Here is a 15000-nt window from a genome sequence, read left to right on the forward strand (position 1 = left end):
TATGACATTTGTAATGTCTTTACTGTTTTGAAACCTCTGTATGTGTAATGTTTACTGTTAATTTTTGTTGTTTTTCACTTTATATTTTCACTTTGTATGTTGTCTACCTCACTTGCTTTGGCAATGTTAACACATGTTTCCCATGCCAATAAAGCCCTTGAATTGAATTGAATTGAATTGAAATTGAATTGAGAGGGGGGGAGAGAGAGAGAGAGAGAGAGAGAAAGAGAGAGAGTGAGAGAGAGAGAAAGAGAGAGAGGGGGGGGGAGAGAGAGAGAAGGAGAGAGAGAGAGAGAGAGAGAGAGAGAGGGAAGGAGAGAGAGAGAGAGAGAGAGAGAGAGAAGGAGAGAGAGAGAGAGAGAGACAGAGAGAGAGGGAAGGAGAGAGAGAGAGAGGGAAGGAGAGAGAGAGAGAGAGGAGAGAGAGAGAGAGAGGAGAGAGAGAGAGACAGAGAGAGAGGGAAGGAGAGAGAGAGAGAGGGAAGGAGAGAGAGAGAGAGAGAGAGAGGAGAGAGAGAGAGAGAGAGAGAGAGAGAGAGAGAGAGAGGGAAGGAGAGAGAGAGAGTGAGAGAGAGAGAGAGCCATTTTGATACTAGCTTCACTGGACTTCTACACCTGGCTCGTATCATGTGACCAGTGGAGAAACTCTACGTTGACACTAACGTAGCACCATCCTGCTCAGCTAACAGGTTGGACTGGGACAGACAGCTAACAGGTTGGACTGGGACAGACAGCTAACAGGTTGGACTGGGACAGACAGCCAACATGGTTGGACTGGGACAGACAGCCAACATGGTTGGACTGGGACAGACAGCCAACATGGTTGGACTGGGACAGACAGCCAACAGGTTGGACTGGGACAGACAGCCAACATGGTTGCACTGGGACAGACAGCCAACATGGTTGGACTGGGACAGACAGCCAACAGGTTGGACTGGGACAGACAGCTAACAGGTTGGACTGGGACAGACAGCTAACAGGTTGGACTGGGACAGACAGCTAACATGGTTGGACTGGGACAGACAGCCAACAGGTTGGACTGGGACAGACAGCCAACAGGTTGGACTGGGACAGACAGCCAACAGGTTGGACTGGGACAGACAGCCAACAGGTTGGACTGGGACAGACAGCCAACATGGTTGGACTGGGACAGACAGTGTCTGAGTGAATGAGACAGCTGGTGTGTCCTCCTTACCTCTCACTAGGTCCACATCAATGAGGTCTGCTTTCACATGGCCTGTCTTCTTCGGCTTGTTCCTCAGGCCCTGGAGAGGAGCAGCACAGTGTTACTTAGACAGACAGACAGACAGACAGACAGACAGACAGACAGACAGACAGACAGACAGACAGACAGAGACAAACAGAGACAGACAGACAGACAGACAGACAGAGACAAACAGAGACAGACAGACAGAGACAAACAGAGACAGACAGACAGACAGACAGAGACAAACAGAGACAAACAGAGACAGACAGACAGACAGACATCCTCTAAGGGCCAGATTGTAAGTTGAGCTATGTGTGGGTAACTCCGTAGCTCATACATGGGAGGTTCTGAGTTATACACACACATCTTAAGTTAGGATGACCTTCGGTGCACTGACAGACATAGTGAGGATCTGAAACCCTACAACCCATCGAGGGCACTAACTATGGAGGTAACCCCATGCATGTTAGGTCCTCACACAGTGGGTGCAGCATACCGTGCCAAACACACCTAACGCAGGACAATCTACATGACGCTGAGGCCCTGCAGGATCAAAACACATGAACACACGGTGTCCTACATGTGACCAGTTCACTATCAGTCAGCACCAATGGAGTCAACAGCATGAAGCTGTTGTGTCGCTCTGTTCAATTCCAAGTGTGTGACAGACAGACGTCTTATTGACAGTGATGGGTACATTCAGCTCTTTACACAAGCCGTTTGCCCTGCTGGAGCCATAGACTGACTGTATATAATTAACAGATGACCCGGGCACGTACAGGCTGTGGTGGATTTAGGTACCGGTGACATGGACATCTTACCGGGGGCGGCACGGGCAGCCCAAACAAAAACATCGGTATGATGACATTTGCGCGATCAGTTTTAAATCGCTCATTTGCACGTTGAGTCAATGATATCATGTCACTGTGTGGGACTGTGGGTAAATTAACCTCGTCAGAGTGGGCATCCTGATTCTAGTTTGTGAGCTAGACAGGCTACTGGGAAGGTCTCCCACTCAGAAGCACGAAATGGGGAGGGGGAAGGTTGACGTAGCCAGAGGTAGGGGGAGGGGGGTAGGTTGACCTCAGGTCTCCTCACTGGAAGCCAGAGGTAGGGGAGCGGGGGTAGGTTGACCTCAGGTCTCCTCACCGGAAGCCAGAGGTAGTGGGGAGGGGGTTAGGTTGACCTCAGGTCTCCTCACTGGAAGCCAGAGGTAGGGGGGAGGGGGGTAGGTTGACCTCAGGTCTCCCCACTGGAAGCCAGAGGTAGGGGGAGGGGTAATGTAGTCTTGACTCTTGGTTGACAGTGTTGGGGGATGGGTAATGTAGTCTTGACTCTTGGTTGACAGTGTTGGGGGACGGGTAATGTAGTCTTGACTCTTGGTTGACAGTGTTGGGGGACGGGTAATGTAGTCTTGACTCTTGGTTGACAGTGTTGGGGGATGGGTAATGTAGTCTTGACTCTTGGTTGACAGTGTTGGGGGACGGGTAATGTAATCTTGACTCTTGGTTGACAGTGTTGGGGGACAGGTAATGTAGTCTTGACTCTTGGTTGACAGTGTTGGGGGACGGGTAATGTAGTCTTGACTCTTGGTTGACAGTGTTGGGGGACGGGTAATGTAGTCTTGACTCTTGGTTGACAGTGTTGGGTGATGGGTAATGTAGTCTTGACTCTTGGTTGACAGTGTTGGGGGATGGGTAATGCAGTCTTGACTCTTGGTTGACAGTGTTGGGGGACGGGTAATGTAGTCTTGACTCTTGGTTGACAGTGTTGGGGGACGGGTAATGTAGTCTTGACTCTTGGTTGACAGTGTTGGGGGATGGGTAATGTAGTCTTGACTCTTGGTTGACAGTGTTGGGGGACAGGTAATGTAGTCTTGACTCTTGGTTGACAGTGTTGGGGGACGGGTAATGTAGTCTTGACTCTTGGTTGACAGTGTTGGGGGATGGGTAATGTAGTCTTGACTCTTGGTTGACAGTGTTGGGGGATGGGTAATGTAGTCTTGACTCTTGGTTGACAGTGTTGGGGGATGGGTAATGTAGTCTTGACTCTTGGTTGACAGTGTTGGGGGACGGGTAATGTAGTCTTGACTCTTGGTTGACAGTGTTGGGGGACGGGTAATGTAGTCTTGACTCTTGGTTGACAGTGTTGGGGGATGGGTAATGTAGTCTTGACTCTTGGTTGACAGTGTTGGGGGATGGGTAATGTAGTCTTGACTCTTGGTTGACAGTGTTGGGGGATGGGTAATGTAGTCTTGACTCTTGGTTGACAGTGTTGGGGGACGGGTAATGTATTGATGCTCGAGTGACAAATCAACACAAATGTGTTTCTATTCGTCTTGGTTACTTCGTTGTGATATTTATGAGTCGGGGAGCCATAGAACCGCCACTGTATACTAGAGTATCTCCTCCCTGGACTCCAGGTTATGGGAGACTGGGTTGTGTTCAATGGGCACCAAACGAGATAAAAAAAAACCTGAAACAGGGAAGGATTACTTGAACTTTACCCGTTAGAAACCCACATTCATTTTCTGTATGCAAATGTCCTAATGAACATGACCAGGTAGTATTTTCATGTTCTGTTGCAAAACGTTTTGCTACGGTGTGCCCTACTAAACACATCCCTGTAGTATAATGCTCTCTATCTATCTTAACACTCTCAAATGCTAATATTTACCCAAAGGTCAAACGATGACCTTCTCTATCTGTATACAGCCATACAGGAATTTATCTTAAAGACCTTATCTTAAAGAGCTGACACGCTCTAGGTGTGTGGGTATGTGTGTCATAAACGATTAGACGAGACGATCAATACCTTCCTCTTCCTCTTTATTACTGCTATAAACTGTTTTATAGACAGACAGGACTGGAACAGGGAAAGAAGGGAGGGGTGTCTGTCTCCAGCTAGGAGTTACACCTTCCTCAACTGAAAGGAGTGGTGTCTGTCTCCAGCTAGGAGTTACACCTTCCTCCACTGAAAGGAGTGGTGTCTGTCTCCAGCTAGGAGTTACACCTTCCTCAACTGAAAGGAGTGGTGTCTGTCTCCAGCTAGGAGTTACACCTTCCTCCACTGAAAGGAGTGGTGTCTGTCTCCAGCTCGGAGTTAAACCTTCCTCAACTGAAAGGAGTGGTGTCTGTCTCCAGCTAGGAGTTACACCTTCCTCAACTGAAAGGAGTGGTGTCTGTCTCCAGCTAGGAGTTCAACCTTCCTCAACTGAAAGGAGTGGTGTCTGTCTCCAGCTAGGAGTTACACCTTCCTCAACTGAAAGGAGTGGTGTCTGTCTCCAGCTAGGAGTTACACCTTCCTCGACTGAAAGGAGTGGTGTCTGTCTCCAGCTAGGAGTTACACCTTCCTCCACTGAAAGGAGTGGTGTCTGTCTCCAGCTCGGAGTTAAACCTTCCTCAACTGAAAGGAGTGGTGTCTGTCTCCAGCTAGGAGTTACACCTTCCTCAACTGAAAGGAGGGGTGTCTGTCTCCAGCTAGGAGTTCAACCTTCCTCAACTGAAAGGAGTGGTGTCTGTCTCCAGCTAGGAGTTCAACCTTCCTCAACTGAAAGGAGGGGTGTCTGTCTCCAGCTAGGAGTTCAACCTTCCTCAACTGAAAGGAGTGGTGTCTGTCTCCAGCTAGGAGTTCAACCTTCCTCAACTGAAAGGAGGGGTGTCTGTCTCCAGCTAGGAGTTCAACCTTCCTCAACTGAAAGGAGTGGTGTCTGTCTCCAGCTAGGAGTTACACCTTCCTCAACTGAATGGAGTGGTGTCTGTCTCCAGCTAGGAGTTCAACCTTCCTCAACTGAAAGGAGTGGTGTCTGTCTCCAGCTAGGAGTTCAACCTTCCTCAACTGAATGGAGTGGTGTCTGTCTCCAGCTAGGAGTTCAACCTTCCTCAACTGAAAGGAGTGGTGTCTGTCTCCAGCTAGGAGTTCAACCTTCCTCAACTGAAAGGAGTGGTGTCTGTCTCCAGCTAGGAGTTCAACCTTCCTCAACTGAAAGGAGGGGTGTCTGTCTCCAGCTAGGAGTTCAACCTTCCTCAACTGAAAGGAGGGGTGTCTGTCTCCAGCTAGGAGTTAAACCTTCCTCAACTGAAAGGAGTGGTGTCTGTCTCCAGCTAGGAGTTACACCTTCCTCAACTGAAAGGAGTGGTGTCTGTCTCTGCTGGTTTAGGGGAGGCGTGGTCTGGTTTAGGGGAGGGGGTGTCTGTCTCCAGCTAGGAGTTAAACCTTCCTCAACTGAAAGGAGTGGTGTCTGTCTCTGCTGGTTTAGGGGAGGCGTGGTCTGGTTTAGGGGAGGGGGTGTCTGTCTCCAGCTAGGAGTTAAACCTTCCTCAACTGAAAGGAGGGGTGTCTGTCTCTGCTGGTTTAGGGGAGGCGTGGTCTGGTTTAGGGGAGGGGGTGTCTGTCTCCAGCTAGGAGTTACACCTTCCTCAACTGAAAGGAGGGGTGTCTGTCTCTGCTGGTTTAGGGGAGGCGTGGTCTGGTTTAGGGGAGGGGGTGTCTGTCTCCAGCTAGGAGTTAAACCTTCCTCAACTGAAAGGAGGGGTGTCTGTCTCTGCTGGTTTAGGGGAGGCGTGGTCTGGTTTAGGGGAGGGGGTGTCTGTCTCCAGCTAGGAGGTAAACCTTCCTCCACTGAAAGGAGTGGTGTCTGTCTCCAGCTAGGAGTTAAACCTTCCTCAACTGAAAGGAGTGGTGTCTGTCTCTGCTGGTTTAGGGGAGGCGTGGTCTGGTTTAGGGGAGGGGGTGTCTGTCTCCAGCTAGGAGTTAAACCTTCCTCAACTGCTTTTCAAATGCAGTACGCTGACTAGTTCTATCTATATTGCTCTGTTTATTAATGTAAATCTCTTTTCTATTCGTCTTTAAAGGATATGCTTTGCTTGTGAGATAAGATAAGAGAAACCTGTCGTAATTCATCATCACTACCACCAGGGGGCATGAACAAGCCTTTAACTGTCATGGTTTATCTCAGTAACAAAAATCTATATTTAGACTTTATTCTAGATAATGTTGTCATAGCTACTTTATTATGGGATGTGTGCGCCCTTGTTAGTTTCTCATGAACACAAAGATGCAGACACAGTAACTGGCCCACGTCTGCCCTGTTGGGCTCTAAAGACGGGCCAGTTGTTGGACCGTTTCCAGGACACTGTTCTGACGGACGGGAAGCACTGTGTGTTTGAGCTGAGCTGTGTGTTTGGCTGGTTTAGGGGAGGTGTTTGGCTAGAGTAGGCCGTCATTGTAAAATAAGAATTAGCTCTTAACGGATTTGCCTAGTTAAATAAAGGTTAAATAATTTTTTTTAAACATTCTGGCTGTGAGCTCAACCCTCTATATGAGCGGACGGGGTTGAATGGGGTGACGAAGGACAATGTTTTGCTCTCTTTCTAGAAGGAGTGAGGGATGAAAGAGGGGTCTAGAGGAGAAAGGTCATGGACTGTAGCAGCCAGGTGAAACAGCTCCCGTTTCAGTACTCTTGACTATGATGGATCACTTGGAGGGTTTCTCTCCTCTCTGTGCAGGTCACAGACCAGACAGGAAACAATGGCATCATGTTCTATGTGACTATGATGTTTTTAGGATTTGACTTCCATCTGCAGCTCTTTGGGTGAGTGAAATAACACCAGTGTTTCCCCTATACTAATTTAGCAGTAGTGGGCCGTCGCTTCTAAATCGCGGAAAGATATGATTAGAAAAATAATAACATGTTTGTTTAAAGTGTGTAGAAAAGATAAACGGGCTATATATGTTTTAATAAAGTTCATATTTGAGAATTAACAATCACCATAATAAAACCTAGACAGTCATGGATAATCTACCATTTAAAATACTGTCATGGCATGGGACCCTCATTGATTTAGTTACTGTGTTTGAGTCACTCAGATAGCATACAATGTGTACAATTGCAATAAATTAGCTTTAAAACTGAAGTTGTTCTTTCAGCCCCATGCCAAAATGTGTGGAATTGCAGGAAATTAGCTTTAAAACAGCACATCTTGTCTCCGCGGCCAAGAGGACGGCCTCTACAATTTTCAGTCAGAAGCTGCGCCATTGGCCACACCCACTGGCCCACTCCAATGCTAATTTGCCACAACTGCAAACCAGTCAGCCAGTCAGCTAGTCAACCAGTCAGCTAGTCAGCTAGTCAGCCAGTCAGCTAGTCAGCTAGTCAACCAGTCAGCTAGTCAACCAGTCAGCTAGTCAACCAGTCAGCTAGTCAACCAGTCAGTCAGCCAGCTAGTCAACCAGTCAGCTAGTCAACCAGTCAGTCAGCCAGCTAGTCAGTCAGCCAGTCAATCAGGGGTTAAGAAGCAGGCCAGGAACAAACATAGAAACAAACCAACTCAACAAATCACAATCTAGTCAGACTTCAATCTGACTTCCTGTGCTGCAGTACTCACCAGTCTAATAAACTGCACATGTAGGAGGGGGCGACAGACAAAGAAAGACAAACGGCACCAGCAAGAGGGGAGAAAGTCAACTGAAAACATGACGGCACTGATGGCACAGTCAGAAACTGACAGAGAGAGAGACAGAGAGAGAGAGAGAGAGAGAGAGAGAGAGACAGAAACAGAGAGACAGAGAGAAAGAGAGCGAGACAGACAGAGAAAGAGAGGAGACAGACAGACAGAGAAAGAGAGGAGACAGACAGACAGAGAAAGAGAGGAGACAGACAGACAGACAGACAGAGACAGACAAAGACAGACAGACAGAGACAGACAGACAGAGACAGACAGATAGACAGACAGAATAGAGACAGAGAGAGAGAGAGAGAGACAAAGAGAGAGAGAGAGAGACAGACAGACAGACAGAGAGAGAAAGAGAAATAGAGAGAGACAGACAGAGACAGACAGACAGACAAAGAGAGACAGACAGACAGACAGACAAAGAGAGACAGACAGACAGGACAGACAGACAGACAGAGACAGACAGACAGGACAGACAAAGAGAGACAGACAGACAGGACAGACAGACAGACAGAGACAGACAGACAGAGACAGACAGGCAGGACAGACAAAGAGAGACAGACAGACAGGACAGACAGACAGAGACAGAGACAGGACAGACAAAGAGAGACAGACAGACAGGACAGACAGAGAGAGACAGACAGAAGACACTCATACAATGATCCAGAAAAGGGTAGAGAAAGATAAAAGGAGACAAAATAAGTATGTAGAAGATGACAAAGTGTTCTGATTGGACCTAAATCCAAACGGTTACCTTGATTTCTCTTTGTTCAACAGACTTCTCCCATATCTGTTGGTCATAAGCACCAATCTGCCAGAGACAAAGAGCAAAACATTCATTAGTACATTTCCCTGACAATATATTCAACAATACATTAGGATAAATATATATGAATCCCAGGACTCCCTGGAAAACAGTTGCAAATTGTTACTGAATGAACTGTTGAGACATTGATTCAACCCAGAAGCTTCTGAAACCAGTTTAGGTTGTGGTTCAGCTGCAGTTCATCCAACTTCCTCTGTCATCATATCAGTCATGTCACAACCACTGAGCCAACCATCCTACAACCATGTTGCTGTCAGTTGACCCAGCCAACATCCATGTTGCTGTCAGTTGACCCAACCATGAACCACAACACTGTCAGGTGACCCAACCATGAACCACAACACTGTCAGGTGACCCAACCATGAACCACAACACTGTCAGGTTCAGCCATCCTTAGAGATCACAGAGGTTGATGCTAGCCTGGGAAACAGTGTGTGTCCATCATGTGGGAGGCCGTGCAAGGTGAACGAGCTCAGCTCTGAGACGGTGTGTGTGTTTGCTGGGTCTAATCTGTGTTCATTATGCATGATCTGAGGCCTGGGTAGTGGTGCATTCACTTTACATTGGACTGTATTGACTGGATGGGCAACTAGGCTTCAGAACCCCCTCCACTGCCCCTAACCCACTCTTCAACCCTGCTAATGATTGTGCTGTGTGTGTGTGTTTCATATGAAAACTCAGCGTATCAAATCCCTATTCACTCCACTGTCATACACAATGAAACCTTGTAGCAGAAACCTGTGGACCAGACAGAATAGATGACACAATCACACTAATTAAACATGCAGCACGTGAGAGAGAGGGGGAGAAAGAGAGAGAGAGAGAGGGGGGGGGTGAGAGGGGGAGAAAGAGAGAGCGAGAGAGAAAGATAGAACAAACACCATTGTAAATACAACCCATATTTATGTTTATTTATTTTCCCTTTTGTACTTTAACCATTTGTACATTGTTACAACACTGTATATATACATAATATGACATTTGAAATGTCTTTATTCTTTTGGAACTTCTGTGAGTGTAATGTTGGTTTACTGTTAATTTTTATTGTTTATTTAACTTTGTTTATTATCTATTTCACTTGCTTTGGCGATGTTAACATATGTTTCCCATGTCAATAAAGCCCTTGAAATGAATTGAGAGAGAGAGAGAGAGAGAGAGGGTGTGAGGGGGGGTGAGAGGGGGAGAGAAAGCGAGAGATAGAAAGAAAGATAGATAGAGATAGGGAAGAAAGAGAGAGAGAGGGGAGAGAGATTGAGAGACAGAGAGAGAGAGAGAGTGAGAGGGGGAGAGGAAGCGAGAGATAGAGAGAGAGAGAGATAGAGAGAGAGAGAGACAGTACTCAGTGCTTCCCCGTTCCCACCACAACTATAACCTTTTTATTTAACTGTGACTCCTCACTGACTCCTCAATGTTTAAACCTGTTGGTCGTCTCCTCTCTGACTCCTCAATGTTTAAACCTGTTGGTCGTCTCCTCTCTGTCTCCTCAATGTTTAAACCTGTTGGTCGTCTGGTCTGTGACTCCTCAATGTTTAAACCTGTTGGTCGTCTGGTCTGTGACTCCTCAATGTTTAAACCTGTTGGTCGTCTGGTCTGTGACTCCTCTCTGACTCCTCAATGTTTAAACCTGTTGGTCGTCTGGTCTGTGACTCCTCTCTGACTCCTCAATGTTTAAACCTGTTGGTCGTCTGGTCTGTGACTCCTCTCTGTCTCCTCAATGTTTAAACCTGTTGGTCGTCTGGTCTGTGACTCCTCTCTGTCTCCTCAATGTTTAAACCTGTTGGTCGTCTGGTCTGTGACTCCTCTCTGTCTCCTCAATGTTTAAACCTGTTGGTTGTCTGGTCTGTGTCTCCTCTCTGACTCCTCAATGTTTAAACCTGTTGGTCGTCTGGTCTGTGACTCCTCAATGTTTAAACCTGTTGGTCGTCTGGTCTGTGTCTCCTCTCTGACTCCTCAATGTTTAAACCTGTTGGTCGTCTGGTCTGTGACTCCTCTCTGTCTCCTCAATGTTTAAACCTGTTGGTCGTCTGGTCTGTGACTCCTCTCTGTCTCCTCAATGTTTAAACCTGTTGGTCGTCTGGTCTGTGACTCCTCAATGTTTAAACCTGTTGGTCGTCTGGTCTGTGACTCCTCAATGTTTAAACCTGTTGGTCGTCTGGTCTGTGTCTCCTCTCTGTCTCCTCAATGTTTAAACCTGTTGGTCGTCTGGTCTGTGACTCCTCTCTGTCTCCTCAATGTTTAAACCTGTTGGTCGTCTGGTCTGTGTCTCCTCAATGTTTAAACCTGTTGGTCGTCTGGTCTGTGACTCCTCTCTGTCTCCTCAATGTTTAAACCCGTTGGTCGTCTGGTCTGTGACTCCTCTCTGACTCCTCAATGTTTAAACCCGTTGGTCGTCTGGTCTGTGACTCCTCTCTGTCTCCTCAATGTTTAAACCCGTTGGTCGTCTGGTCTGTGACTCCTCTCTGTCTCCTCAATGTTTAAACCTGTTGGTCGTCTGGTCTGTGACTCCTCTCTGTCTCCTCAATGTTTAAACCTGTTGGTCGTCTGGTCTGTGACTCCTCTCTGTCTCCTCAATGTTTAAACCTGTTGGTCGTCTGGTCTGTGACTCCTCTCTGACTCCTCAATGTTTAAACCTGTTGGTCGTCTGGTCTGTGTCTCCTCTCTGTGACTCCTCAATGTTTAAACCTGTTGGTCGTCTGGTCTGTGTCTTCTCTCTGTTTAAACCTGTTGGTCGTCTGGTCTGTGTCTCCTCTCTGACTCCTCAATGTTTAAACCTGTTGGTCGTCTGGTCTGTGTCTCCTCTCTGACTCCTCAATGTTTAAACCTGTTGGTCGTCTGGTCTGTGACTCCTCTCTGTCTCCTCAATGTTTAAACCGGTTGGTCGTCTGGTCACTCACTCACACACTCTCTCTCACACACACACACACACACACCAGCTTGGGGGTGTTTATCATAGTGTTCCTATCTTCCTCTCCATCGCTAAATATGTTGTGAGAAAGTCCTCTTCATCTTCCCTTAGATGCATCCATTTTGGTTCAGATCCATTTAGGATGTTAATGCCCTTCCGTCAAAGCTCCACCCTAAGTCAATAGTCTGGGTGTTTGGTAAGGAGGGTAAAACTATCAGGTAAGCTGTGACTCTGTCCAGGTAGGTCGGAGAAAGGTTTAGGTGTCAGATAAATGCTCTGCTGAAATGTTAATGTCCGTTGGGGGATTGGGTTAAGGTGGTCAGGTAGGCTTCTCCTGCGTCTCTCCGACGCTCTTCTTTAGTGACAACAGCCGTGTGTGTGTGTGTGTGTGTGTGTGTGTGTTCCTCTGCTCCTGTTCATTTAGGGAGAATAGACATGTCACACATGAAACATGACCTTCATCCCCCAGACAGTTAAATCTACTGATATGGCACAGACAGGAAGGGGCTGTGTGTGTCTGTGTGCATGTTTGGGTGTGTGTATATGTCTGTCTCTGTGTGTGTGTGTGTGTGTGTATATATAAGTGTGTGTGTGAGTATATGTGTGTATGTGTGTGTGTGTGTGTGTGTGTGTATATGTGTGTGTATATAAGTGTGTGTGTGTGTGTGTGTGTGTATATGTGTGTGTATATAAGTGTGTGTGTGTGTGTGTGTGTATATGTCTTTACAGCCTGTTAACTACATGGGTCACCCTACTAGCCTCATCTCAAGCCAATGGAAACTCTGCATCTTTCATGAACCTCATCAAACATGCAACAGCCAAGGAGTCCTCAGAGAGAGACAGAATGAAGGAACAAGGAAAGGGGGGGGTGAAGGCCATGCTTGAAAGAAAAGAGACTGGGGGTGACTAGACAGAAGAGGAGAGAGTGAACGTGACTAGACTAGAGGAGGAGAGACCGGGGGTGACTAGTCTAGAGGAGAGAAAAGAGACCGGGGGTGACTAGTCTAGAGGAGGAGAGACCAGGGGTGACTAGTCTAGAGGAGGAGAGACCGGGGGTGACTAGTCTAGAGGAGGAGAGACCGGGGGTGACTAGTCTAGAGGAGGAGAGACCGGGGGTGACTAGTCTAGAGGAGGAGAGACCGGGGGTGACTAGTCTAGAGAGAAAAGAGACCGGGGGTGACTAGTCTAGGACTAGTCATCCTGCAAGAAACCTGGTATAGAGGAGACGGACCCACTGGTTGCCCTCTAGGTTACAGAGAGCTGGTAGTCCCATCCACCAAACTACCAGGTGTGAAACAGGGAAGGGACTATGCTAATTTGGTATAGAGCAGACCTAACTCACTCCATTAAATTAATCAAAACAGGAACATTTTACATTTGGCTAGAAATTCAAAAGGAAATGATCTTAACAGAGAATAATGTCCTCCTGTGTGCTACCTATAACCCCCACTAGAATCCCCATATTTTAATGAAGACAGCTTCTCCATCCTGGAGGGGGAATTAATAATTTCCAGGCCCAGGGACATGTACTAGTCTGTGGTGACCTAAATGCCAGAACTGGACAAGAACCCGACACCCTCAGCACACAGGGGGACAAACACCCGCCTGCAGGTGACAGTATTCCCTCCCCCATATGCCCCCCTAGGCACAACTATGACAACATAACCAACAAAAACGGGTCACAACTCCTGCAGCTCTGTCGCACGCTGGGTATGTACAGAGTCAATGGTAGGCATTGAGGGGACTCCTATGGTAGGTACACCTATAGCTCATCTCTTGGCAGTAGTACTGTAGACGACTTTAACACTGACCTCAACCCAGAGTCTCTCAGAGCGTTCACAGTCAGCACACTGACACCCCTATCAGACCACAGCAAAATCACAGTCTACTTGAACAGAGCAATACTCAATCATGAGGCATCAAAGCCAAAGAAACCCTTTTAGACAATTTCCTGGGTAAAATGTTCCACTGTAATAGTGAAGGTGTAAACTTGGCAGTAGAAAATCTTAATCTTAACCCTATATTTGACCTCTCAGCTTCCCTATCAAATCTAAAAATCTCAAATAGAAAACTGAAGAAAATTAACAATAATGACAAATGGTTTGATGAAGAATGCAAAAACCTGTGAAAGAAATTGAGAAACCTGTCCAACCAAAAACATAGAGACCCGGAAAATCTGAGCCTACGCCTTCACTATGGTGAATCACTAAAACAATACAGAAATACACTACGGAAAAAGAAGGAACAGCATGTCAGAAATCAGCTCAATGCAATTGAAGAATCCATAGACTCTAACCACTTCTGGGAAAATTGTAAAACACTAAACAAACAACAACATGAAGAATTAGCTATCCAAAATAGAGATGTATGGGTAAACCACTTCTCCAATATTTTTGGCTCTATAACAAAGAATAAAGAGCAAAAACATATACATGATCAAATACAGATCTTAGAATCAACTATTAAAGACTCCCAGAACCACCTGGATTCTCCAATTACATTGAATGAGCTACAGGACAAAATAAAAACTCTCCAACCCAAAAAGGCCTGTGGTGTTGATGGTATCCTCAATGAAATGATCAAATATACAGACAACAAATTCCAATTGGCTATACTAAAACTCTTTAACATCATCCTTAGCTCTGGCATCCTTAGCTCTTCCCCAATATTTGGAACCAAGGACTGATCACCCCAATCCACAAAAATGGAGACAAATTTGACCCCAATAACTACCGTGGAATATGTGTCAACAGTAACCTTGGGAAAATCCTCTGCATTATTATTAACAGCAGACTCGTACATTTCCTCAGTGAAAACAATGTACTGAGCAAATGTCAAATAGGCTTTTTACCAAATTACCGTACAACAGACCACGTATTCACCCTGCACACCTTAATTGACAACCAAACAAACCAAAACAAAGGCAAAGTCTTCTCATGCTTTGTTGATTTCAAAAAAGCCATCGACTCAATTTGGCATGAGGGTCTGCTATACAAATTGATGGAAAGTGGTGTTTGGGGTAAAACATACGACATTATAAAATCCATGTACACAAACAACAAGTGTGCGGTTAAAATAGGAAAAAAACACACACATTTCTTCCCACAGGGCCGTGGGATGAGACAGGGAAGCAGCTTAAGCCCCACCCTCTTCAACATATATATCAACGAATTGGCGCGGGCACTAGAAAAGTCTGCAGCACCCGGCCTCACCCTGCTAGAATCCGAAGTCAAATGTCTACTGTTTTGCTGATGATCTGGTGCTTCTGTCACCAACTAAGGAGGGCCAACAGCAGCACCTAGATATTCTGCACAAATTCTGCCAGACCTGTGCCCTGACAGTAAATCTCAGTAAGACCAAAATAATGGTGTTCCAAAAAAAGGTCCAGTCGCCAGGACCACAAATACAAATGCCCTAGAGCACACAAAAAACTATACATACCTCGGCCTAAACATCAGCACCACAGGTAACTTCCACAAAGCTGTGAAATATCTGAGAGACAAGGCAAGAAGGGCATTCTATGCCATCAAAAGGAACATAAAATTCAACATACCAATTAGGATCTGGCTAAAAATACTTGAATCAGTTATAGAGCTCTTTATCGTTGTGAG

General features: G+C 46.5%; 1 protein-coding gene across 1 annotated transcript in view; it reads right to left on the minus strand.

Moving 5' to 3' along the window:
* LOC110490361 (protein PHTF2) overlaps nucleotides 1-15000 on the minus strand; it is a 112697-nt gene that overhangs the window by 31891 nt on the left and 65806 nt on the right. Inside the window, 2 exon segments of the mRNA XM_090213404.1 lie at nucleotides 1195-1264; nucleotides 8413-8469. Coding sequence (XP_090069530.1) covers nucleotides 1195-1264; nucleotides 8413-8469 — 127 coding nt within the window.

This window comes from Oncorhynchus mykiss, chromosome 21 (assembly GCF_057628025.1).
Source record: "Oncorhynchus mykiss isolate SJ-2025 chromosome 21, ASM5762802v1, whole genome shotgun sequence".
In the NCBI taxonomy this organism is placed as follows: domain Eukaryota; kingdom Metazoa; phylum Chordata; class Actinopteri; order Salmoniformes; family Salmonidae; genus Oncorhynchus; species Oncorhynchus mykiss.